The sequence below is a fragment of the Gopherus evgoodei genome, chromosome 18 (genome assembly GCF_007399415.2).
Source record: "Gopherus evgoodei ecotype Sinaloan lineage chromosome 18, rGopEvg1_v1.p, whole genome shotgun sequence".
NCBI lineage: Eukaryota > Metazoa > Chordata > Testudines > Testudinidae > Gopherus > Gopherus evgoodei.
In genome coordinates this window covers 6,977,054-7,004,710 of record NC_044339.1, presented here as the reverse complement: position 1 = coordinate 7,004,710, position 27,657 = coordinate 6,977,054, and the positions used below count along the sequence as shown (strand labels likewise).

General features: G+C 50.8%; 1 protein-coding gene across 1 annotated transcript in view; it reads right to left on the bottom strand.

The window, feature by feature from the left end:
* IGSF21 (immunoglobin superfamily member 21) overlaps nt 1–10,082 on the bottom strand; it is a 257,037-nt gene extending 246,955 nt beyond the window's left edge. Inside the window, exon 1 of the mRNA XM_030537866.1 lies at nt 9,656–10,082. Within this exon, the coding sequence (XP_030393726.1) occupies nt 9,656–9,719 (64 nt within the window). The 5' untranslated portion in view covers nt 9,720–10,082. The remainder of the gene's footprint in view (nt 1–9,655) is intronic.
* Nucleotides 10,083–27,657: the final 17,575 nt, after the last annotated feature.

The following is a 27,657-nucleotide window of genomic DNA, read 5'->3' as shown; positions in this document are numbered from 1 at the left end:
CCCTGCTCAAAGCAGGACCAATCCCCAACTAAATCATCCCAGCCAGGGCTTTGTCAAGCCGGGTCTTAAAAACCTCTAAGGAAGGAGATTCCACCACCTCCCTAGGGAGCCCATTCCAGTGAGTCACCACCCTCCTAGTGAAAAAGTTTTTCCTAATATCCAACCTAAACCTCCCCCACTGTAACTTGAGACCATTGCTCCTTGTTCTGTCATCTGGTATCACTGAGAACAGTCTAGATCCATCCTCTTTGGAACCCCCTTTCAGGTAGTTGAAAGCAGCTATCAAATCTCCCCTCGTTCTTCTCTTCTGCAGACTAAACAATCCCAGTTCCCTCAGCCTCTCCTCAGAAGTCATGTGTTCCAGCCCCCTATCATTTTTACTGCCCTCTGTTGGGCTTTTTCCAATGTTTCCACATCTTTCTTGTAGTGTGGGACCCAAAATTGGACACAGTTCTCCAGATGAGGCCTCAACAATGTCAAATCGAGGGGAATGATCGTGTCCCTCAATCTGCTGGCAATGCCCCAACTTATACAGCTCAAAATGCCGTTAGCCTTCTTGGCAACAAGGGCACACTGTTGACTCATATCCAGCTTCTCATCCACGGTAACCCCTAGGCCCTTTTCTGCAGAACTGCTGCCTAGCCACTCGGTCCCTAGTCTGTAGCAGTTCACGGGATTCTTCCTTCTTAAATACAGGACTCTGCACTTGTCCTTGTTGAACCTCATCAGATTTCTTTTGGCCCAATTCTCTACTTTGTCTAGGTCCCTCTGTATCCTGCCCCTACCCTCCAATGTATCTCCACTCCTTCAAGTTTAGTGTCATCTGCAAACTTGCTGAGCGTGCAGTCCACGCCAGCCGCCAGATCATTAATGAAAAAGTTGATTAAAACCAGTCCCAGGACTGACCCTTGGGGCACTCCGCTTGATACCGACTAGACATGGAGCCATTGATCACTACCCATTGAGCCCGACGATCTAGCCAGCTTTCTATCCACCTTATAGTCCATTCATCCAGCCCTTGCTTCTTTCAGTGCACAGTGTACGTTCACAGTGCTGTGTATCCCGCTTGCCCATCTCAGCCTGCTGCCTTTGGAAAGCAGAGGCAGGGCTGGGACCCAGCACTGCCCCATTGCCCACTTTCATCCTAGAAATGCCTCTGTGTATCTGAGAATGGCCACACACTCTCAGGTTACTCCAGGCTTGTAAGCATCCAGCCAGCTGGTGCCAGAGGGTGGCATCAGGATGGCAGAGAAGTCTAGGCTGGATTGCCCCATCCCATGAGGAACCTTGCAGAGTTCCCTGCCAAGGAGGTATGGGTGGATGAGGTCTCTTGACTCCATGGGAAAGGGGATCATTGGGGAAGGATCCCTACCCCCCCCCAAGAACTGCCAGTACAGGAGCTGCCCTGCCTGAGCACACTTCCCAGAGGCTGTACTGGCCCTGCTCCTCTCTTTGCAGCACAGCTGCTGTTGGCAGAGATTCTCTGCAGCTGTTCGGTAGTAACCATAGTACTTCAAGAGGCACCGATATGCTGAGCCAGTACCTTCTCTTTGGTTCCACTGACCCAGCCCCAGCCTGTATTGGAGAGCTGAAATCTAACCCTTTAAAGTACAGACAGCCAGGCTTGTCTAAGATCTTTCTGCAGGATGCTTCGGACTTGACTGGATTAACCAGCATGGATGGCAAAAATCTCTTCCTCCTGCACCAAACCCTTCAGTACACAGTGGAAATGGCAGGACTCTAAGGATCCAGGAGAGCAGCCTTGACCTTCTCAGAGACACGTCCCTCCTGCAGGATTAACCTCTCGTATGCCAGGCTGTCAGGGCCAGAAGGCCTTTGCCCCCAAGACAGAAAGGCCCGGGAACCTGCAAAGCCTGTTCATAGAGAGCTGGCGCAGGTTGCCCAGCTTTGGTCCTGCAGGACCAGCTGCTGTGGAGTTGGTGCCAACTGCCCAAGCTTGCAGACACTCTTACCTAACAGGAGTGAAGGGAGAGCAAGGGACAGTGGGAGCTCAGGATCAAGAGGGGGTCTACACAGACTACCAGCAAGTCTGGCAGAAGCTGCATGACCTCCAGAGCAGAGTATCTGGAGGGGGCTTGAATGCATGTGGGGAGGGACAGCCTCACTGGAGGTTGGAGAGCCCATTCCCTGGAGAACATGTGATTTCTACTTAGCCCTGTTCACTAAGTGGACCTGGAGAAAGTGAGGAACCTAGTTTGGTGGGATGTGAGGGGCTCAGCGGGATTACAAGCTGGGGGCAGGCTGCTTCAGTACTGGACCTGCACCAGCCTCTAGGCGTGTAACGCTGGCCTCTGTACATGCAGATCTCTCCCCTATGCCTCTGCCTTCTGCATCACCTCTTGTTAACAAGCAAGCCCACTGACTACGTGATATATTTTCCTGCCAGACGGCTGCTCCTCTGGGACTACCGGATTCTTCTCCACCCTCACAAACAGAGCTTTTGTCTCTCTCATTAGTCTGGGATTCCTGGCTCCCAAATAAATATAAGCTCAAAGGACTGATTCACCATAAATCAGAGCTAGCCACGAGGGGAGGTTTTGTCCAATTTGTTCCTGGCTTCCCTGCATCTCATGTAGTCATTTCCGTGAGTGCAACATAACATCCCGCCCCATCCGAATGGGAGCATTTTGCACCCACTTCATAAACGTTTGCACTGGTGATTACACAAGATGTAGGTCAGCCATAAACTAAGCTCTCTGGCCCAGATCCTCAAAAGGTATTTAGGATGGAAGTTAGGAGTCTAATTACCTTTGCTGGCGTTCATGTCTGCAACTGTCCTGGCCAGAGCGAGGCGACAATCTGAAAATATTTCCCCGGAATGGACAGGACTTTCTGATGTTCAAGTGACCGCCAAAGCGAAGGAGTTTATTGGCAGGAATGTTTGAGGAAACTACATATTGTGAGCCAACCTTGCAGAATATTGGCACAAAGGGAATTTCAGAAGCCTAATAAACTTGTGTTCATCCTGTGAGGGGACAAACACACAGCAGGCCTGTCCAATCTAACCAGCTCAAATGTTGACTATCAAATAGAGTGACTTGCTTGCAAATGATCTATAGGCTGAGAATTATTTGCAGAAGTTATAACAAATTAGACAAAAAAAATCACTCTGTTTGGGACTAATTTGCAAACAGAAAAAGAGGTGAAAAATCAATGAATAAGTTGTCCTTAGTGAGTTCTTTCCCCAGATCTCCCCTTGACCTTAAAGGTAAAATGCAACAAGAAAAACGACTCTTTATATCAATGACACTCAGGACTTCAGTGGTTCAGGAGCCAAATTAGGGATCAACATTACCCAAGAGCCACAGCAGCGTGAATCCATTGTTTCATTTGCTATAGTATGTTATTCTCCCAGCAAAATAACTGACCAAGTATTATTATATCAACGACAATTGGTTAACACCACAGCAAAAGCATCCTAAGTGGTTAATAACTTAGACCGGTTACTAATTAAAATCACACAGTGTTTTAATATCGCGTGTAACAAAGAGCAGCAGGAGACACTTTGAAGAACTAATTGCAGCTCTCAAGCCTCAGTCTGGTATCCCTAGTTTATAGTATTGTGATGCCTAGAGGCCGAAACTGAGGTCAGAGGCCCGTTGCACCTAGGGTGACCAGATGTCCGGCAGAGAAGGGCAATCCCCTGGATGTGGGTCACATGACCCTATTGCCCTGTGAAGTGAGGCGATTCCATAGCCTCCGGCCAGTGGGCCATAAAGCCCTGCAGATCAGGACATCTCTATGGACTCCTGCCTTTAGGTCTCACAGCCTGGTAGGGTGACCAGATGTCCTGATTTTATAGGGACTGTCCTCATTTTGGGGGGCTGTCTTAAATATGTGCCTATTATCCCTCACTCCCTGCCCCGATTTTTCAAACTTGCTGTCTGGTCACCCTAATTTAAAGGGTGACCAGACAGCAAGTGTGAAAAATCAGGACAGGTGGTGTGGAGGGGTAATAGGAGCCTATATAAGAAAAAGGCCCCAAAGTCAGGACTGTCCCTATAAAATCGGGATATCTGGTCACTCTACTCTAATTACTCCATGTGCTGGACACAAAGATAGCAACAGACAGCCCCTGCCCTGAAGAGCCTCCAGCTGAAATAGACAAGGCAGACAAAGACGGGGAGGGGACACAGGGCACACCCTGGGCAAGTGACTTGCCCCAGGGCCATGCAGTAGGTTGGTATTAGAGCCAGGACTGTTTGCAGAAACACTGCGTTTGCAGCCAGTGTGGGTGTAAGTCTACCCCGCACTAGCCTATCGCACACTGAGCATCCGGGCGGAACGGGTTCCCTAGTGCACTTTGCTGAATCCTGCTTGGAAACTGATTAAAGCACGCAAGGGCACTTTAAGTGTGCAGCAGAAGGGTCCACATGGATACTTAGTGTGGGGTAGATCCACACCCCAGCTCTCCACACTAAGGGCTGGTCTACAATAGAAAGTTAGCTCAGTTCAGCTACGTCACTCCGGGGTGTGAAAAATTCACACCCCCCCCCAAGACATAGTCAGGCTGATCTAAGCCCCAGTGCAGAGAGCAGTAGGTGGACAGAAGAATTCTTCCATCAACCTAGGTACCACCTCCTGGGGAGATGGATTTAGTAGTGACAGGAGGGGTTCTTCTGTCACTGTGGTCAGTGTCTACACCAGGGGTAGACAATCTATGGCACACGTGCCGAAGGCGGCACGCGAGCTGATTTTCAGTGGCACTCACACTGCCCGGCTCTTGGCCACCGGTCCAGGAGGCTCTGCATTTTAATTTAATTTTAAATGAAGCTTCTTAAATATTTTGAAATCTTATTTACTTTACATACAACAATAGTTTAGTTATGTATTATAGACATAGAAAAAGACCTTCTAAAAACGTTAAAACGTATCACCGGCATGCGAAACCTTAAATCAGAGTGAATAAATGAAGACTCGGCACACCACTTCTGCAAGTTTGCCGACCCCTGGTCTACCCTAAAGCACTACCGTGGTGCCATGCCACTGGAGTGTTTCTAGTGTAGACACACCCTAAACGTTCATGCAGACAAGCTTGAAGTCTCCTAACCCCAATCTAGTGTCCCACAGGACCACACTACCTCCTGAAGTGATTAGCGTTTTCTTATGTCCATTGCTGCTCTTTCTGCAGCACAGAAATGGCCTCAACAGTTTTCTCTTTTTCATATACACTTTTTTGCTTCCCCTCTCCAGCTTATGAGCTCTCAACCTGCTGTCAGAGGATGCTCTGAAGGGCTGTAGCTGATCTCAGCCCCTCTCTCTCTAACCATTAGACAAGGCTCCCTGCTGCAGCTGTCTATGGTGCACCCTACCACAACCCTCGTGTGCACTGGGGTCACCTTCTCCGGGAAGGAGAATCCTGCCCTGACATTTCTGCTGCATCAAATGGGGCTGGCTGATGTGGCCTGCGGCCTCCAGCCATTCCCCTGAGCCACGAACCCAGATTGTCAAATTTACTTCACTTGGGAGGCTCCGTTTAGGCTGGAATCCTGGACCAAGAGACCCAGAGGCAACAGAAAGGCTCTTAGGTGGCTTTATCCCCTCAGCATAGCATGTTTTGTAGCCAGGGCAAATACAATCTGCAAGATCCTTCCCAACGACACCTTTATTTATTATTTGTACTCTGGTAGCACCAAGAAGCCCAACTGGGGATAGGGCCCTGTTGTGCTAGGTGCAGTACAAACATATGACAGAAAGGCGGCCTTGCCCCAACCATCTGACAATGTGTCAGAGAAGAGACAGTAGGTGGGTATAGACAGATGGGGGCAGCACAAACTGAGAGGATTGAGAGCAGCATGACAAACAGTGTTTGCAGCACACCAGTTGCCTAGCTTGGCTGGGTTTTTTTTAAAAGCTTGTTGAATCAGAAGAGAGAGGCCCAGCGGTTAGTTCATTAGCTGGACCTGGGTTCGATTCCGCCATGAGCTCCCTGCAAGTCCTTCTAAGCCTCAGTTTCCCCATCTGTCATAAGGGATAACAGCACTTCCTTCCCTCACAGGGCATTGTGAAGTGCTCAGCTCAGACACCATAAGGCCGGACCTTTCACCAGCACTAAGATCCCCTAAACGATAACCGAGACGTGCATTTAAAAAGCGGGCCCTGATCCTACGCTCTGCCCCAACCCAATACAAAGCAGGGGCCTAAGAGTGTGTCCCTCGGAGAAGTTACTGGACCCTGGCTGGGCCTGAATCCCTCTTGCCCTGCACTTTTCACAGCTTACAAAGCGAGCATTAAATGCCACTAAATCTGCATTCTCTGCTCACTCCCCTGGGGTTGGGGAGGGGCATTTAACACCTCCCTTCACACTGTGCAGGGAGAGTCCTGCCCTGACTCTGGACTGTGCTGCAGCTCCTAGGCCAGCGCCAACTCTGTGGGCATACAGGGAACACAACGCCCATGGACCCCCTGAGCAGGGAACCTCCCTAGCGCAAGGGGGGATTCCCTGGAGACATAAAGCCAGCAACCAGCCCCACACTGCTCCCCCTTGGAGGCCTTGTGGCATGCTGCCCGTGTGGCTGGAGGGGTGGCAGAGGAGGGAGGAGAGGTGGCCAGTCCACACTGGGCAGCTCCTTGGAGAGAGGTTGCAGGTGAGGCAAGTCAGAGCAGTCCCTGGGCCTGGTCTATGTTATGCCAGGGACTGCGCAAGTTCCTGGCAGCCTCCAGAACCCAGGAAGTGCCAAGATGGCACAGAGCCACCCTGTGCTGAGCTGAGCAAATGGACTTCAAGCAAAGAAGAAACAGCCCCTGTATGTCAATCGTTAGGCTGGGTGGAAAGCAAGTACCTCGCTCCCAGGAACACTTGGATGCTGCAGCTGACAGCAGCCTTCCTGGCGGGTGGAAAGCACAGCACAAAAGAAACCCCGCAGGCCCCTTTCTTTCCTTCTTGCCCTGGTGTTCTCGGGTGCTTTCCAAACCCTGAGAAAGCACAACTCAGCTCTCCTGGCCAGGTTTTGATGGCCTTCCCTTGCCTTCCACCTCTCCCCAGTGCTGATCAGACTACAGCCACCTGGGCCCAGACTGCAGGTGACTTCCATGAAAGCTGGAGAAGGGGGCCGTGGCGGGTGAGGTCACTCATGGCATGAGAACTGGGTCACTGGCTGCAGCCGGGGAAAGGCCGTTGGAGGATAAAAGATCAAACCAGACACCAGGGCAAAATGAACTCAGCACGGAGCAAAGCAACCTGCTTCCCCATCTCTGGGACCAAGCCATGTTAAAGGTAGGCCCTGCTGTGACAGCTGAAGGGGGCCTTCTGAGGGCAAACGATTTCTCTGGGTTGCTATGGACCCTCCAGGGTAGGTCAGGACAAGGAGGAAGAGGCCAGGTGAAGCACTTGAAGCACAGCTAAGGAGAGGAATGGGGCTCCCCTCCCCCTGCCATTCCCAGTGCCCCGGTGAAGGGTTGGGACGCAAGGCTGGTTTGCCAGGATAGGCGCCTCATCTAGTGCCGCTGGATGTGCAGGGCACGACCTCCCTTCGCCCCTGCACAGCTGGGCCCGCTGGGTATTAGCGATCAGCGCCGACACTCTTGGCTTCCTTCCCCAGCTCCCAAGAGCTCGGTAGCTTCAAAGCTTGACGCTGCTCCAGGAGAACCCTTCACCCACCGCGTCTCCCTCCTAACCTAGAACCAACCCGCCCCAGCGTCCGCACTGGGGTGCGCTGCGCCGAGCTGGAGACACGGAACGGTTTCCTGGCTATTAAACTTTCACCACCCCAGGGCCCGCTTGAAAGAAGAAGGTCCCAGCCCAGCCGGGTTTCTATTATTCAAACCCCAGAACAAAGCCGCCGGCCCGGCCCCGAGAGAGGCACAGCCTGGGGCAGGGGGGGGGCGACTTGGTTAGGGGCCCCCAGGAGTTTGCAAACTTTGCCCGGCTGGCTGGGAGCCCGCGCGAGAAGGGCGCCCCCTGTCGGATCCGGGCGAGCATCGCCGCAGCCGGTGTCCCCCAGGAGCGCATCTCCGGCAGGACCGGGGGCGCTCAGCGGGCGGCTCCCCCCAGGCCACCTCCTGCGGGCAGAGACACGCCAGGGAGAGCAGCATCGAGCCAGCAAGGCTCCAGCTCCCGCCTAGCGCCCTGCCAGGGCCCCAGAGACATCCCCGGCCCGGCCCAGCAGTCCCGGGCAGGGGACACGAGCGCGTTCTTCGTTCCACGGACGGGGCGTTTCACAGCCGCCCACCGGGGCATCTCAGCAGCCGCTCCACAGGGAGCGGCCGGGTCCCCCCCAGCTGTGCCGACTGGCAGCTCCGAGAAGGATGCGATTAGTTTGCAGCTGGAGTCGCCTGCTGTCTCCTCTAGCCTCTGCCCAGATGTTGCGCGGCAGAGCCCCAGCGTCTGCGTGGCCGGGCGGGAGCCCAGCGCCCTGCATCTGGGTGTATGGGGGGGGGGGTCTGCTTCCCTGCTATCAGGACAGCCTTCACCCTGGGGGCTCGCCGGTCGTGCCCCCACACACACTCTCCCGAGGCAGAGTTGCCCTGGGTGGCGCACGGGGGAGGTTGCAATGCGATCGCGGGTAAATTTGCAAACGCCCCAGCGTAGCGCTCGTTTGTTTAAAAACCACCTCGACCGAGCAGGGGGGGCGAAGAAAGGAGCATTGAGCAAATCAGCCACCTGACCCCCTCCCCAATCAGCCTCTTCCCAGCCGCAGAGGAGGAGGAAGCAGCGTGGCAGGGCAGCTGAATCCCAAAGGGTTGGTTGAGATTTAAGATCCTCTTGCCCTGGGCTGACACCGTGCCCGGGCAATGCTCCCCCGCGCTGCTCCTTTTAGGCGGAAAGGAAAAGGGGGGGGGGGTGAAGGATCGGAAGGCAGCGGATTGGGACGCCGCTGCCACTCTCAGACCACCAGCTCCGACGCGCTTGCTCGCCCCCAGGCCAAGCCTTTGTGCTCCCTTCCCTTTAAACCGAACTCAGTCCGGATAGGCGTGTAAACCTCCAGCGCACTAACAGGTTCAGCTCCGGAGTGGGGACTCCTGCAGGAGCAGAAAGCCAGCAGCTCTCCTGCCCGGGGTTCCCTCCTTTGACCTGAGCTCTGCCCCCTCCCCCCAGCACATTTACAAACCACTCGGGCGGGTTTGATCTCCCCGCACGCAGAGTTGGCTGAGGTGGTTGGGTTTGCCCGGGACTAACCCCTGCTCATCAGCCGCAATCGGTGGGTGATTATTTGTAACTAGCGCCGCACAATGCGCAGTGATTGTGGCTCCGCTCCCCACCGGAGAGCGACTGGCAGCGCCAGAGACCTTCCTTCTGCAGCCACCAGCCGAAGGGGAAGAATGGGGGTGGCATGAAACAACACCCCCCCCCCGCCGCCCCAACCCCCCACGAAACCCCCTTGCAGCTCCCCAGCCCCCAACCCCCACGAAACCCCCCTGCAGCCCCCAAACCCCCACAAAACCAGAACCCGGCTAGCCCCAAGCGAAGCGCTGCCCGGAGACTGTCCAGGAAAGTATCCCAGAGCCAGAGCCGGCGCGTTACAAAATCCAGCCGGGGGCCCGATCCTCAACTGGAGCCAAACACTTCGCGCCGCTTTGACTGGAGCCGCGCTGATTTCCACCAGCTGGGGAGCCCCCTCCCCCGGGTCCTTTTCATTCCTTCAGGGGCTGGACTCAAAGCCCCCAAAGCCGGGGGGGGGGGTGGTTCACTCACCCAGCGCCGCATCCAGGAGGTCCCAGAGTACAAAGCAAAGGCGCAGGTAGTTCATCTTTCGCATGTTGGTCCCCGGAATAAGAACTCCATCGGGTTCAGACGCGCCCCAGCCGGCCGCAGGGCGATCCGGAGCGAGACACGGGAGGGTCGGGGACTGCGGGACAGCGGCGGGGCTCAAACATCGCTGCCCGCTGGAGCCCGGGGCGGAGGAAGAGGCAGGAGGAGGGGATCGGGGCGGGGAGGCAGAGCCCGAATCGAGCAGGAGACGCTGCACCTGGGCGGCGCGCCCGCCTCCCTCTCTCCTTGCGCTCAGGCTGCCCGAGGAATCCAAATCAGCTGCCGGAGTTGGGGATGAAACCTCCGCTCACTGCGCGCCTGCCCCGCCCGCCGTCCCTTATCCCGCTCCGGCGCACAGACTCGTCTCTAATCCTGCCCGGCTTCGGCGCGCCCGGCCTTTAAGCCGATTTATTGCAGCAAGAGAGACGCGGCAGCGATCTCTCCCCCCATTCCCCGCGTCCCCCACCCTCGGCTGTTTGTTTTAGCTTCTTAACTCTTTCTCGGCTGGCAAAAATACAGCCCAGCCCACACACACACCCACACACCCCTCAGCCTCCCGGGATAGCGCTTGTGGCTGGCACGGGCAGGGTGGGCCCCTGGAGAGACCCAATGTGCAGTGAAAGTTGTGCCAGTCAACTTGTGGAACTCCTTCCCTGAGGAGGTTGTGAAGGCTGCGACTATAACAATGTTTGTTTAAAAGGGAACTGGATAAATTCATGGTGGCTGAGTCCATAAATGGCTATTAGCCAGGAAGGGTAAAGAATGGTGTCCCTAGCCTCTGTTCATCAGAGGATGGAGATGGATGGCAGGAGAGAGATCACTTGTTCATTACCTGTTAGCTTCACTCCCTCTGGGGAACCTGGCATTGGCCACTGTCGGTAGACAGATACTGGGCTAGATGGACCTTTGTTCTGACCCTGTATAACCGTTCTTATGTTCTTATGTTCCATTCGAATCCCTTTCTTTGCAGGCTTGGAAAATAAATACCCCCCCCCCCCCCAAAGTCCTCAATGCATCCATTCAACTGACCGTTTGAGTCGAAGTTACAAACTGGGTCTGTGCGCAGTAACCCACTGGGGTTTCTTAAAAGGAGGGCCTTGCCCTGTGCTCCCCTGCCTTCTGCAATGACCCCAGGGCTTTATTCTTTATTTTAGAAAAAAAGACTGTTCTTTAGGGAAGGGAATGGCACCTAGTGGTTAGAGCAGGTTCTGGGAGACAGAACTCCCATGCCCAGCTAGGGAGAGACTGGGGTCAAGAAAAGGGAGACTGGGAGGCAGGGTTCCTGAGTTTTAGTTCTACCTCTTGCACTATGGCCTAGTGGTTAGCACAGAGGGGGCTGGGAAGCAGGACTGCTGGTTTCTATTTCTAGCTCTTCAGAGAATGGGATCTACACTGGGGCTAGAAGCCAGAGGCCCCAGGTTCCATTCGTGCAGCCAGGAGAGAATTAAGCTCTAGTGTCCCCAGAGAAGGGAAAAGCCAGAAGCAGGAATCCTGGATTATATCCCCTACTAGTGGGAGCCACAGGCCTGGGTGGCAGAACTCCTGGAGTCTGTTATTTCTGGGCATAGAGCAGAGCTGGCCAGGAAATGACTTTGTCTTCCCCTGTGAAAAACTCTGAAGAGAACAAATGTGTTTTTTTAGTCGACAAGAAAATTTCCACAAAACAGATTTTTTTTAAAATGTAAAACTGTGGCTGAAAACAAACCATGCTTGGTTTCTCTAGCATCCCATTTTTTCACCACCAAACCTGGACATTTTTGTTGTAAACATTTTTTTCATGGTGAAACCATTTTTCATTAGAAAGTGTTTTGAACTTTTCTACCCTAGGGAGCCCTAAATGTCCCCCCACCCCACTTTAAATATATAAAACAAATACAAGCAGATGTCCCCCCTCAATAGACTTTCTGTCACTGGTATTGTAACAAATCCACAGTACCTTGGACTTCAGCCTTCTCAGTATGTCGCACCATTTTTCTGTTCAAAATGCCCCAGCACCATGTCCTCTTGCTCAAAACCACCACTTGAGCTATAGGAGAAACCCTCTGGGCTGTTAGCAGAATAGGGCCTAAGACACACAGCTGAGCTGTTCCCTATTCCAGCCAGTGGAGGGCAGTGGTGCACACAGACACTTGGCCATTCATTACAGTATTGAGCTGAAATCTGTTCCCTGGAAGATGTCCCAATTAAGAGGATTTCCCAATTAAGTGGAGTGGATTGTGCAAACATGTTTGCTTAAAGAATGAGAGCCGGGCAATTCTGCATTCGATCTGATGGCATCCTTAGCTGGCCCTGCAGCACCTTCTCATCTCTGCCTCATGAAAGGCTGAGGAAAGATGCAAATACTAACCCTCAATGACAATTTAATGGCTCTGCTCTGCCTGTCGCTATTTTACCATTAAAACTGGCGGATGGTGGGGATGTTTTTAATTTAACGGCTATGATCTACACTTACTGTGCACGTCCTCTATTCATGCTCCTCTCTGACATTTCTGCCTAACACGTCCCGTGACTAGGACGCTGGGCTAGGAGGGAGGAGACATTTGCTGTGTTCTTGGCTGGGTCCCTGACATGTTGTCTCACCCCACAGCCCCCTTCTCATCTATATACAGGGACATCAGCCTGGCCAGGCTGGATCAGACCTAGGCATGTAGCCCAGGGGCCTGGCTGACAATAGCCAGCACTAGATGCAACTGAGGAAGGTGTAAGTATCTCCAGTGGGAAGGTGTGGGACAATCTACCCTCCCACACTTTAGGTCTCATCCCAATCTCTAATAATCAGAAACTGGTTTAAGACACAAGGTTTATAATCCCCCCCACCCCCCGTTTGGTTTGGTTTTTAATATAGTTAACGTGAACAAAAAACTCTGGTTGTTTGTGTGACCCATATAAACGTCCAATCCCCCTTTGAATCTTGCTGCGTGCTTGGCCTCAACTTCTTCCTGGAACAATGAGTTCCACAGTCTAATTATGCATTGTGTGGCCAAGTCTCTCCTTTGATCAGACGTTAATTTCTCTGCCTGTCCCCTTGCTCCTGTTACGAGACAGGGAGAACAGACGCTGCCCCTCTACCTTCCCTAGGCCACTGGTGATTTAATAGGCGTATCAAAGTTGCTCTGTTTAGTTTCAACTCCGTTTGAAACCCACTATCGTCAAACCTGTGCAAAACGTATACAGACACACAGCTCCAATGAAGTTAAATCAATATAGCCAGGTTTAAATCAAATTAAGAGTCTCTATTTCCCCTCCCCCACACATTTTAAAAAAAATCACACTTTCAGTTAGGTATAGCCTCAATTTCCCATCTGGAAAACACGTATAATGACACTTACACATCTTTGCACCTTTCTATTCTACACAGATTCTTCAACGGCCTTCATGGCAGTGTATGAGTGTCTTGAGAAGTGCTTTGCAAGTCATGGTGGAAAACCACCATAAGTGCTATCATGATTTTTAAATCTTCTAGGTTAAGATTTATATTTTAAATAAGCCAACCCCCTGAACACCAGCCCCAGCCTATATCAATGTCTAAAGGAGAAAAGAGAAATCAATTCGTTCTTCAAAGTCCTTAGAGTGAAATGTGTTCTCTGCCCTTTTTCATCCTCCAGTGAAAGCCTTGGTTACATATTGCAAAGGAATGAGGCAAAGGTTGTATGTTAATAAGGTCTAATTTTATTTGATCATGGATTTGACAGTTCTGCAGGTCCCCTGCCAGTGAGATGCTGCTGTAGCTTTTGAGTCTGGCATGTCTGTATTGACATGAGTATAAAGAAACAGAGCGTGGCAGGAAAAGAATGAAGGTTGAGGCTCTGTCTTCAGAATAAGCCATGTAGAACAGACTGTTGTAAGGCAGGATGGCCCAATGGTTAGGGCACCTTGGGTTCAAATTCCTCCTCTGGCACAGGGTTCCTGTGTGTTCTTGCGCCAGGCCCTAGCCCGTCTATGCCGCAGGTCCCCAGCTATACACTGGAGATAATAGCACTGCCCTATCTCCCAGGGCTGTTGTGAAGATAAATCCAGTAAAGATTGGGAGGTACTCGGGTAGCATCGTAATGGGAGTCATAAGCATCTAAACTAAACATCTAACACCAAAAGAGCAACTTTGGACACCACCAAACGTGATAAGAGATGCTACACAAATGCATACCTGTGCACCCTTTCAACCGGCCACGTGGCTTTGCTGCCCTGAAGGTACCACCCAGCAGAGGGTATTGCAGTGGGTAAAATGCCAATTGGACTGGCTGCTGCTTGGGGGAGAGGTGCTCCTCCTGAGCTGTGAAGTTAAGATGTGGATCCAAATTTCCTTCTGCTGCAGGGTGGTTCAGCTCTGAGCTGTGAACCAGGGCCTGCCTCTGAAATAGAAATGCTGGGGTTAGCGTAATGGAGGAGCTCAATTCTCCATCTGTGCTGGCCACTGCACTGATCCTGTAAAAGAAGCCAGCTGATCCATAATGCATCTTGTCAATTCTGAAGTCTTGTACCATAGGAGGGAAAATCCCTTCCTGACCCCCACACGAGACCAGCTCCCACTCTGAAGTTTGAGGTTTGATGTCCCTTATCACAGTCTGAGCTTGCAGAGCTGCAGATATTATTAGCAGTTATAGCATCCTCAAGCTCGTCCTGCACTTCAGCCAGCGTTTGTCTCAAGGCCTTCCTAAACCCCTAATTTCACAGGTTTGGTACCATAATCAGCAGGTGTTTAACTCCATCTGCTTCAGCTTTGCCATCTCTGCTTCATACTGGGCATTTCTTGTACCCAGAAGGCATGCTATAATACAGAAGCATGGAGCACACTTGGAACACCAGTTCAGAACCTCCCCCCTAACTGAAGGAAATCCTGATCCAAATCATGGCTTGGGCCTGTCTCTGTAATATAATGAACCAGAACACCCAATCCAAGCAGCCTTGAAATCTGGGAGACCAGATCCAAAATTTGGGTCTCTCTCCATAACAGGGCATTTAGTCCAACACACCCACAAACTTCAGAGCTGGATCCAATTCCAGATCCTAACTTCAGGACTCAGGCCCGTCTCTCGTTACAAAAGGGAAACTGACAACAGGTGTGGATGGAGCTGGAATTCAGAAGCTGGACGGAGTGCAGGATGGTTGGGTTCCTTAGTGACCATCTCACCTTTCATCTTGTTTCTCCTGCTTGCAGCTGGTCTTTTTGGGAAAGGCCTGCGATCCTCTGGTATATGCCATTCCCCCTCTCCTCCTTACCCATATACATGTGCTCAGTTCCTCCACCATTACACATGCATTCTCTCCAGGCAGCTAGCTGGGGTTTTACTGTCTCTCAGAGAGATACAATTTGTATTGATCAGTCAGAGCTGTGGGAGTCTCTAATACACCTCAGCGGATAAATGGGCACTTTGAACAGACCAGTCTACCCCATCCTTTCCTGGCTTGCTTGTTTTTCCTCCTCTCCATTCTCCCTTGTTCACTCATTCCTTTATGCAAGAGGCCTCGTGAGAAGCAGACAGCAAAGTCAACAGCAGGTGAAAAAAAAAAATCTCTGGAACTGGCTCAGAATTAGAGATGCAAAAAGGAAGGTTTTTTTCACCCTGGGAAAGTCACACTGTCCTTTAAGAGAAGGCAAATGTGCTGGCTTGCTAGGGAACATGCAGACGTTATTAATGCTCTTATGATTTTGGTGGAATCTGCCTAATGTAATGATGTAAAGAGGACTTGTTTAAGCTCTGTGTGTGTGTGTGTGTCTGTCTCTCTCTCTCACACACACACACACACACACACACACACACACACACACACACACACACACACAAGCAAGTGGAGTGTCTCCTCTTTCCACGGAGGGAGATCTGGCGATGGATTAGCAGACGAGGACTGGAAAGATTCCTGAACAGTTCGGACACCCTGTTCTTCTTGCCCAGAAGGGCCTTTTCTATGTAGCTGACGTTTATTTTGTAGAACACGAGCCAAATTCTTTCCTTGCGTAATTCGATTGACTCCAATGGAGTTGCAGCAGCTAAGAATTTGGCTCCATATTTTGTGCTGTGAGGTAAATAGCAGAGAATAAGCTTGAAGCCTGCTCTGTTTTTCATGACAGCTGGACAGATCTTGACTCCCTGCCTTTGTTGCCCCCTGGTGGCCCGAGTCAAGAGGGAACTTAACCAATTAGCAGAGTTTCCGGCCTGGTGGGGACAGTTTTGACTATGGCCTGTCCATCACTGCAGCCCAGAGAAACAGAGACCCTCTTGGTCCGCAAGGGAGCAAGAAGGGAACCTCCCCACTGGCAGAGCCAGGCGGAGACAGGCTGACCTCATCCAAGCTGATGTCATTCTTCGTCCATTCATGTACTGAGCTGAATCAGGTTTCAGCTAACTCCCCAGTAAACGGCCCTGGGGACAAAGCGTCTGCACTTCCCGGCATGAGCTGCTTGTGGTGCTGCTGGTAAGCAGCATATTCCATTCCAGAGGCGGGTAAGGTCCAGCAACAGATGAAGTGCTACTTGCACAGGGTAGGAGATGCTCTCCTCCAGAGCAATGGGACAGGTCGTAGCATCCAGGGGACTCCATTGATGCAGCTGGCCACCTTGGTTAGCACCCAGGAGACACATTCCAGAAGTGCCTCTGGTTGAGCCAGGTAACATCTGGAAGCCATGCTTCCAGGCCAGGTTACATCCGGATGTGGCGCTCCTGGTGCCACTAAGGGAACGCCCAAGAGACGTGATCCCCACACTACCTCCAGGTGGGCTGGGTGTTGCCCGAGAGATACATGCTCCACCTGGACAGCCAGGTATGATCTCACATGTGGACAAGCAGCCAGGCCCACTGGCAGAGAAGGGGTTAATGAGAAGGCAGCCTCCATCTGTGAGAGGCTCATCAGCAGACAAAGACGACCTCCTTTCCTCTCTCCTTGCCTTTATCAGGCAACTCTTCCAGGAGCTTCCCTCCTGGAAACAGAAGGTGCAGAGAGTGTGGCTTTCATCTCTCTGCTTCCCCAGCTTCGATAGCACCTGTAAAGTGGGCTCCCACTTCGCCAGAGTGCAGAGCCCAGCATCAAGCCGAGCACTATGGTATCAAAGCAGCGCTGTCACCGGGGGAGGCTCTTCTGGTTCAGGGAGGGGTGACCCCAGCTTTCCCTGCCCCGGGGTAGTAGGGGATTCCCCTCCGAAAGGAAGTGGAGAGTACAAAGGCGACTGTGTAGGTGACACTGCCTGCAGCCTAGTTCACACTTAGGCTCGGCGGAGGCTGTCATGGCTTCCTCTACACTCTCTGCCCGGGGCCGTGGGGGAAGCTACAGCTGGGGGGTGGAGGGGCAATGGATTGAAACAGGAGAGGGAGCACCCATGAGGCCAGCCCAGGAGGAATGGGTGCAGTGGGGGAGCACTGCTTACTCCAGCCAGCGTGAAAATGAAGAGCGCTGGCTCTGCTTTAGCCGAAAGGGGCCACCCAGGGCTTCATTTGTAATGAAAGAGCTGCCGGAGCTTCACCAATTTTTTTACGTTCATAACTGACACAGCAAGCCCAGCGGCTCCAGGGCTGTGAACCGCCTGGCCCGGAGATTTCAGGGCCTAGCCCTGGCACAAATTAAGCACTGGGGCCACCCCAATCTCATTCTTTAACCCCTGATTACAGCAGTCCACACCGTGGAGCAGTGTGTCTGGGGCTGCACGTTTCCTCGCTGCCATCGGCTCCCAAGAGCCTAGGGAGCCAAAGTGCATATGACTCGCAGAGGCAGGGCTTGGGGCCACTGCCCACTCAAGCTGTGCTGCTGGGCTGCTCCTTCCATCTTGGATGTCTTCTCTCACACTCGGTTTCCGGTAAAGGCTGGGAGCAGCTTTCCAGAAGTCATGGAGTCCGGGAACACACTGGGCTTGGGAAGGGAGGGGGGGCAACGATTTGTCAAAAATATGAACAAAAATTCAAAAATCTGTTCAATGAAAAAAAGGCTGGTTTTCAAAATGAACATTTTTTTTTCCTGGAAAACTGTTTCATCTGAAATCACCTAGTTATTTTCTTTTAATGAAACTGGATTTAATTTAACAAAAGGAATATTTCTATGGAAAATTTAGGGGGCAAATTAGAATTTTTTCCTGAGGAAAAACTCCCCCCCCCCCCCCACCCAACCTGTGTGGTCTGGAATATCTGTCGTTTTGAAACACAGATGGAGCCATAGAAGCTATGTTCTGGCTGCTTCTCCACACTTGCAAACCCAAGGCAGATTAATTCTTAATGACTGCATTAATCTCTGAAATAAAAAAAATAAACAGCCCCTCAGCTGAAGAGGGAATGCTCCAGAGAGCCATTCCTGAAACAAACGGATGTCTCACGCTTTGTGATGCTGAGGTATTAACCACAGAATAGCCTTGGGGCTGGCGAGGGGGCTGACAATGATGGAGCCTTCCAGGTAAACCCAAGTCCACTGTGTACCAAGTTCTTCACAATTTACAGGGAAGGTGCCGGTAAATTTACTACAAATATGGCCTTGTGGAAGAACCTACATTTGTCTGTGTCCAGGGAACTGGCTCTGATGCAAGGCTGAGTTGAGCAAATAGGAGAATGATGGTAAATCCATTGTGTCCAGATAACCAAGCATGCCTGACCCATATGGCTCCGTTAGCCTTTGTAGAAGGCATTCCAAGATGTCTCCTTAGGGAGCATATTTCCACATTCACTTCATACTTCACCCCCTGTTAAATAGAAACAATACTGCCTTATTTTTAGCATGCACCTCTTGCCCAGAAGTCATCTGTGGGCTAGAATTGGCTTACCAGTCCTCCTATTGGGGTACTGAGATGTTCAGGGCAGGAAATGAAGAACACATGTCCAGTGCTAGGGTATTTAAATCCTTCTGCTACTTGTAGTCATCTGGATTGGAGATTTGGCCAGGACACGAAGGCTCTCATGCCTTCTCTTGCAGAAAGTATGGTGGGCTCCTTAACAACCAAAATGAGTCAGATCTAGAGCAGGTTGGAATTGTTTTTATTTTTAGATCAGAAAATGGCAATTCATCGAATCCGATACTTGTCCTGCAAAATGGGAGGTTTTGATGAAACTTTTGTCAAGAAGGTTTCTCAGGTCACAATTGCTCTAAAATGTGTCAGCAGAGACCTTCCTGGGTGATCCTGACAGTGAAACACATTGAGAACCAACCAGCGGGACCTCTGGGTGCTGGATCCCACAGGGTATCCATCTGTAGAATAGAAACCCTTGCTCGTTTGCTCGTTCTTGGCTACTCCAGGAGGCTCTGACCTAGCTGCTCTTTGTGTCTTTACTAACAAATCAAGTGATTTCTTCAGTCCAGTGCATTAATCACAAAATCACAAACCTCTGAGCACATAGCAAGAGACCCAAATCCCAGTGAGTTTGACGCAACTTGGGGTCTCCTGGCAGATGCATAGTGTAGCTCTTGTATGCTGCCCTCTCTCTGGGAGAGCTCCCGCATAACCTAATCCTCTGACACAACAGCAACACAACAGTGCAGAGGAGAAGTTTGAGATGTAGATTTTTGTCCCAAAACATTTTAAAAGAATTTGTTGTTTTCCTGCAGAAAAATACCTTCGACAGTCTCCAGATTTGTAGCACAAGAACATGCCCAGAGAAATGCGCAGGGCATCCACCAAATTCCAGGACATTAAGGCAGACAGTAAGTGATGTAAATTGTTGGATAAAAATATTGCTGTTTGTATTAGATGTTTGGCTTTGTTGTTTTCTGCTTGGTTTTTAATTTTGTGTGAATTCTGTGGCTGGGGAAAGGGGCTGGATTGACAGCCTGGAAACCACAGAACAGGCACAGGCTGTAGCAATGACCATAAGAACGGCCATACTGAGTCAGACCAAAGGTCCATCTAGCCCAGTATCCTGTCTTCCAACAGTGGATAATGTCAGGTGCCTCAGAGGGAGTGAACAGAACAGGTAATCATCAAGTGATCCATCTCCTGTCACTCATTCCCAGCTTCTGGGAACAGGTTGATTCCATTGATGGACCTATCCTCCATGAACTTATCTAGTTCTTTTTTTGAATCCTGTTATAGTCTTGGCCTCCACAACATCTTCTAGCAAGGAGTTCCACAGGTTGACTGTGCATTGTGTGAACAAATACTTCCATTTGTTTGTTTTAAACCTGCTGCCTGTTAAAAATGCAAGCTCTTGCCATGCTGCCACTCACCAATGTGCAATCAATCAATCAATCCATGACCTGGAGTGATCCCCGCTAGGGCTGAGCAAAGCTTTTGGGTCAAGATTTTCAGGTTAGTGGGAGCTGCTGGGTGCGCAACCCTGTTGAAAATCCAGCTACCTAACAGGGGGCCTCCATATCAATTTAGGAGCCCAATATTAGGCTCCTAGATGGAAACTGACAAAGCTGCCTAAGGGATTTAGATGCCTGGTTTCGCTTACATTGGGGGCCCAAATCAGGACACCTGGCTGAGACCCCGGTTCAAATCCCCAGTTTGCCTGGGTCAGTGCTAGATATGGGGTTCACTCACTCTAGTTCTGACCCGAAATTCCATTCAGCCTGGGCCTGGGAAACCTTCTCAATGAAAATGTCATTGAAACAGACATGTTTTGCTGAAACATATTGATTTCCACAAAGTGGCATTTCTCAACAGGAAATAGTTTAGCTGGAAATTTTTCTACCAGTTCTCCCAGCACATTACTCAAGTGCTTAATCAAGTACTTTTTTTTAAGGACACATTTTTCCTCTCCTTAGAGTGAATTGTGTGTGTCCTTGTCATTTGCTCGAGGAGGAGAGCAGGGCTCAAGAACCAATTCAAGGATGTCCTGGGCCCCTACTCTGGGAAGAAGATGTCACCCATTTGGGGGCCTGGTGATCTTTCTCCACCTCCTACCTACCAGTGGTACAGCTATAACAGTAGCTGTATATTATCTGCTGTGGATTTCAGAGCTGTCCCAGTTAGTGATGAGCCTAAACCAAAGCCTGAAATTCAAACACGCCCCTCCCCACATGCTTTGGGGATGTTCCAAATCCAGATCAGAATTTGGCATCTTCGTCCCCCATCTTTGTAGGGAGCTGAGCGTCTCCAACGTTCCTCTTGCTACATATGACAAAAGAGGATGTCGTCCTACTGGAAAATCTGAAGTCTCTAGCCTTCTCTCTTCTGACCTTTTCAGAAGAAGCCTGTATACTAATTAGCAGTGTAATAATGTGGCAAGGATACGATCCCTCATTAGCTTTTGAGAGATTCCCAGCTACATGACTGATATGCATCTACAAGAAAATTAACTTCAGCATGAGGGTTCCATAATCAAGATTAATGAGGAAGCAGAGGAGAGAGCAGCAAACAGCTCCACTTTACTCTTTTGTCTCCCTCACGCCCTTCCTGGAGCGGGAAGCAACTCCCAAAATGGGGCCTTCTCAGGGCTGCCCCTTCACAAGAAAAGTTTGTGCTCATTATAGCTTCTTCTCCTGCAGGGGATAGGTCTAGGTCGCTGGTTCCAAGCCCCCTCAGATCTGTAGAGGACAAAAACATGTTCCTATCTAGAGATCCTACGTGGAATGAGGTTATGGGTCCAGGCTGGTTCCTAGGGAATGGCTATCTGCCCCATACTTGGCACCTTTGCCGGCAATCTCAGCTGAGGAACAGACAGTGATAGAGAGACATCCTCTCCTGGGGGTCCCTCTAGATCAAGGTGGAGAAGAATTGGTGTGGGAGGTTCTGCAGATCCTTGCATTGAGGTTTCACTTGTCTTTGAGCTGCAGTCTTCTGGGGCTGTCTCTCCAGCACCCTCCCACTTCCTTTCTAGTCTTCCATCCATCGCCACACTAGAGCTGCAAGAAACTCATCAGCTTTGGCTCTCTGAGTCCATGGGGAATCTTTTTCTCTGTTTCTCCTCACTTGGGCTCTTGCTACCTGGACACAGAGCAGAGCTGGGCCAAAACCAGCATACTGCTAGGATTTGCAGCATGTGTTGGTCCTCTGTAGAGTAAATCTTGCCACCTAGTTATGTGTGGCCTGAGTCACTTTGTAACTAGTGTAAATACACCTGTTTGCCACCGGAGGGAGATACACGCTTCCCTAAACTAATAGTTGTGAGCACAATTAAAGCCTTAGTTAACCTGGGAGAAGTCAGTGGTGGGATTAGAACCCAGGTCCCTGATACTTCACAGGTGAGATGGCTGCTTTGCATGGTAAGAGAAAGGAGCAGACTAGCAAAGTTCAAGGCAGCATGGGCTAGCCCCAGATTGGGAGTCAGGACACCTGGGTTCTCTTCTTGGCTCTGGCACTCACTCAGTGTGAGTTCTTGAGAAGGCCTTTGCCTCACCTATTTATGCAATAACCTTTTGGGGGCAGATAGTGAAATATTATGTGCACGTACAGCACCCAGCACCCTAGGTCCTTGATCTCAGTTGGGGGTGCTAGTCCCCACTGGAATAAAGACAATGGTGCAGACACGTTCCTCACAATTCCTTGCAGCTGCCGCCTCCCCACTGTTTTCAAGGTGTGGGGTTTACATTTGGGGGCAGGCAATTGAATCCGCAAAGAATAAAGGGGAAAAAACAAGCTCCTTTCCCCTGCCCAGGCTTTGATGAAGTCACTTTCCATTACTGAAGATGCAGCACAAAGGGGTAATTAGCCACAGATAATTCCCATTAGCATTAATGGGGATTTATCCTTGCCTAATTACCCCATGCTGCAAACCACAGGTTGTAATGTCTGCGCATGCCAGCCCACAACCTGACGTAGCACTCAAAGCCACCGCTAGAGCTGCAATACGTACGGACCCTTTGCCCTTCTCTAGCACCCCTCGTGGCAGGACTTTGCAAACATCAGGGAGCCAAGCCTCACCATGTCCTTGTGGGGGGCTTACCCCCCATTTACAGGTAGAGAAATTGACAGATCCAAGGTTGCACTGGGAGCTCGCAGCAGAGGCAGGGAAAAGACTCTCGTTGCTGCTGGGTGCTCAGTGACAGGCCCAGCCTTGGTTTCTGTCCCGTGTGGCTAAGATTCACAGGCCTTTCATGGGAACCTGGGCCACCCTCTGGCTTAGAGCTCAAGCCACGCAAGGTGCTGCCCCGCACCGAGCCACAGTGGGAAGCCAGGTGGAGCCCGGCTGAGTCAGCCAGAAGTTCCCTTGGAGAGAATGGGTCCTTCTAGGACCTGCGGCTCAGAAGCTTTGAAACTTTACGCAGATCTAAACGGAAGAGGATACTCCTTGTGAGCTCAACCCCCTGAGTGGTGCATGGTGCCCCAGCTGACTACGTCAGGGTCACTTCCATGGCAACGGACCATTGCCTCACCCATGAAATAGAGGCAGTCTCAGCAGATGGGTGGAGAAGGCGGGGTCCTCAAGGCCCATTTCACCAATCCAACTGCAAGGGGAACATACTTGCTAGGAAAGGCTGCACTCCTGCCCCTGGAGGGACCCTTGGGAATCTTTTTAGGCCTGAACACACCCTAATGGGAGATGCTGTTACCTGGTGGCAGACTTCGAACGGAACTGAACAGATCATCTAAAGTGGCAGGGTGCCAGGATTCTGCAGAAATGTGCCTGGTAGAAAAGCACAGAGAGATGGAACGTTCCCCTGATTCTAACGATATGCCTCAAAATAGTCCAACCCTCCCATAGAGGAATAAGAAAAACCCGGCCAAGAGAGCTGCTAGGACTTGCATGGTTTCTGTGTTGTGCTGCCAAGGACCCAGCAAAGGGAGTAGTAAGAAGGGGTGAATGCTAAGAAATATGGTGCTGGGGAATCCATAAAACCCAGGAGTCCCAGACCTTTGTCTTAACCATCCTTGCATCGACACAACATTCTCCCCTTCCCCCCAGCATGGCTGCTCCGCTAACATGGAACAATTGTCAAAAACCAGAGCATGCTGGGAAAATGGACAGAGAGCAAGAAGAGGCAAAGGCAGCCAGAGGAGAGGCAGCCAGCTAGGGTCCCCTCCGCTGCTCTCTCCCGTGAATGTCCCATGGGCATTCAGACCTGTCTGTCATACTGGCTCAGGCCATTAAAACAGTGATGTCTCTCCACCTCTCCCACGTCACTTCCCAAAGCGCTGCCGACACCCAACCACGAAGGGCTTTGCCTTGTGCCAGGGTATCACTAGCTCACTGCACAGCCGCCCGGGGCACCCGAAGGAAGAACAACCTGGCAGAAGCCTGCCATTGTGGGGCTCAGTGGCTCTGACCGCCGAGGGGTGGTGTGAACAGGCATGGCTGCATTGCAGGCCAATTGGATGGTTGGACATACACAGTACGTCTATATGGCGATAAAAACCTGCTGCTGGCCCAAGTGCAGTGTAGACATTCAGGTACAGCCTGGAGCGTGGGATATAGGACCCTGCGACATGGGAAGGTCCCAGAGCTTGAGCTGCAGTCTGAACCAAAAGTTTCCACCACAGTCCAAAAGCCTCTTAGCCCAAGCCCAAGTCAGCTGGCCCCGGCAGCGATGGGTGTCTCATTGAGTGTTGACAAACTGACAGATGGAACTTGGCCTGTTTCCTCAGCCCTCTCCCAGGATCTCCCAAGTCTGCCTCTCTTCTCCCTAACCCCATCCCACATGGGAGCCACGCTTTGGCAAGCTTGCTAGGGCCCAGAAATGGGACCAGAGGAATATCAGAGGCCCTGTTTCTCACCACATTAAAGTGTCCAACCCTTCACCGAACCCTACTGAGCTCTCAGCCCCAACGACCTCTTGTGGCAGTAACTGGTTAGTAACAACCCGAGATTTCTGAAGTTCAAGGTCATATTCTCCTTTATTCAGGAAAAAAAACACATAAAGGCCAGGAAACTCCATGAGAATGAGCAGAGCTTCCTAGAGACTGTTTTGTAAGAGGGTCGAGATCTGCTCCCTCCACCCATCACGAAGATCAAACTTCAGGTTCCCCTGGGCGAACTCTTCACTAAATAAATGACACATCAGTGAAGTCAACGGCTGCATTGATTTACAGCTGCTGGGGGTCTGTCCCCGTAGGGCCTAGACTAGGGTGACCAGACAGCAAGTGTGAAAAATCAGGATGGGGGTGGGGGGTAATAGGAGCCTATATAAGAAAAAGACCAAAAAATCGGGACTGTTCCTATAAAATCAGGACATCTGGTCACCCTAGCCTAAACTGTCAGGGCTGGAGCCTCCCTCAGAACAGGAACATTGCTTCTTTCAAAAGGTCGTTGCACCCAATAGAGCTGCGAACGTGCGTGCCCATGAGCATGTTCAAACGTGCACGTGGGATGGTGCTGTGTGTGCAGGTGTGAAAGGGGCGTGTGAGTGTGCGTGCCACATGCCACATACAGACTGGGGGCTGCATGCACAGGTGCTCAGAGCACACAAGTGTTTCTATGCACCAAGGAGTCGCACGTGAACTCTGAAACACTCCAGTACGAGCCCGTTAAACTGGGGGCGTATTCAGCATCCACAACACATGAGCTATAAAAAAAACCCTGTGTTAAAAATAAGCCGGAGTAGCCCTCTTGCTCGGAGTGCCTTTTTGCCGCTCTGCTTGTCAAGTCATTAAAATGGCATCAAGGAAATTTCTTTAATTTCCTTCTTAGGCTCAGCTGGTGCATGGCCCTGTCTCAGGCACTTAGCATTACCTAGCCAGATTCTCCCTCTCTGCTCATGCTCCTCCAGAATCCTTTTCAAGACCATTCCAGCCAGAGCTGGGCCTGATTAGGGTTAAGTCCTTGTTTCCTGGCTCCTTCCTTTCCCCACTCTCCCATCTTTTGTTAGACAGTTCTGGCTTTCTCTCCCCAAAGATGGAGAGTGGAGGGAACTATTGAATCATCCTGCTGGCATATTTATAGATCTATCTCCATTCCTCCCCTCCTCTCCCCTCCCTCTGATTTTCTAATCTCATGAGGTGCCCCCTGATGGAATATGCCTGTGGTCTAGAGAGCCGTATCTTGCCCTTACTCAGGATGATAAAAACACGAGTAAAACCAGCCACAGCCCTGTGAGGAAGCAAAGTATTAACGGATTCGAAATCTGCATGAGTCTGAACCTAGGTTGTCAGCTCTTTGGGTCAAGGGCACTGCCTTTTTGTACCGTGTTTGTACCTAACCCAGTGGGTCATGGGCACTACCACTACACAATAACACACTGCCAGCTGGAAGGTGACAGCTTGCATTGTGATACACTCTGCGGCCACCGGAGACTTCACAGCCACAGCTGGAATAGAACTCAGATCCCATCAGTCTATAAGTACAGGTGCCTCCTACTTATCATACTACAGAAATGTAAGGCAGGACGGGATCTCGAGAGCCATCTCGTCCAGCCCCCTGTGCTGAGTCAGGACCAAATATACCCAGACCCTCCCTGGCAGAGGTTTGTCCAACCTGTTCTTAAAAACCTCCAGCGATGGGGATCCCATAGCCTCCCTTCAACGCCTATTCCAGAGCTTAAATACCCTTACAGTTAGAAAGTTTGTCCTAATATTTAAATCTCTACCTTCAGTGGGCAAGTCATCACCGTCCTCTTTATAATAGCCCTTAACAGATGTAAAGGCTGATCAGGTCCCCCGCAGTTTTCTTTTCCCAGACTAAACATGCCCAGTTAAACCTTTCCACATCAAAGGTTTTGAGAATCTGATCTACCATTTTTCTTCCTCTCCTTGGACTCCCCACAGTTTCCCCCACATCTTTCCTAAAGCATGGCCCCCTTAACTGGACACGCTACCCCAGCTGAGGACTCATGAGTACTGAGGAGAGTGGGACAATGACCCCCCGTGTCTTACATACGACACTCCTGTTAATACACCCCAGAATGACATTAGCCTCTTTTGCAACTGCCCCATGTCGTTGACTCTCATTGTTTGTGACTCACAGTAATTTCAGCAGTACTGCCGCCTAGCCACTTCTTCCCCATTTTGTAGTCACGTGTTTGATTTTTGTCTTCCAAAATGTAGTATTTTGCACTAGACTTCACTGAATTTCATCTTGTGGATTTCAGACCTGTTCTGCACTTTGCCACGGTCGTTTAGAGTTCGAATCCAGGCCTCCAAAGTGTTAGCAGCCCCTCCAATGTAGTCTCATCTGCACATTTTATAATCACTCTCCACTTCATTATCCAAGTCATTAATTAAAATATTGACTCAGCACAGATGCCTATGGCACCCCACTAGATACATCCCCCTAGTTTGACTTCAAAGCATTGATAGAATCTATGGATCTATGTCAGACATGAGGTCTGAAAAGAGAAGCAGGTTTGACTCCTCTCAGCAATTCTCTTTGCCTCTCATGTATGGCAAAAAAAAGTAACTCAAATCTCTGAAATCCCTCGCAAGGCCTCCAGAGTGGCTGGGCCATGGTGGAGTCTGGGGGGGATTCTCCACTCTTGGGTCACATGGGTTGGAATTTAACCAGCCAGGGTATCCCCACCACGGTACTGGGAAAGGGGGAGGACATTAGGCAGGCAACTATGGGGCAGAGAACCATAGAAACAGCCAAGAGTTTCTAAGGCATCATGGTAACCATGGCAATGAACTGCCAATGTCTACACAGCTTCGCAGTGTCACTAGAGTCGTCTATAACTGGGTTAGGCATCCCTATGGCTGTTTCTTCATGTATTATAACATCATAACATGTCAGCTTAACACGTTCCCCTGCTAGGATGGGCACGGGGGTCGCTCTTCTGAATTCTCCCCTGGGAAGACGCAAATCTGTTCAGTGGAAATAACCCAAGAACTGGCATCCCGTATGGGAAAACCCTCTGGAATGGGATGGCGCATGATAACCTTTCTGTAGCATTTGCTTCAAACTAGGGTAGTCTAGAGAATTTCCAAGAGAATTCAAACCTTAGAACACAATTCTAGTGAGTCGTTAGGGTTTTTAATGTGCCTATGGAAAGCTATTAATCTCTCTTCAATTCTACAGCTGCTTAGAATAATTTCTAGAGAATCCTGTTTGATTGCTAGAGAACCTCATTGGTTTTATTCCTATTAAATTCTACAGGACTGATCCATAGGGGTCTTGATGTTAAGTTGATAGCTGGCTATAGCACTGAATGGCTACTCAGTTAAACTG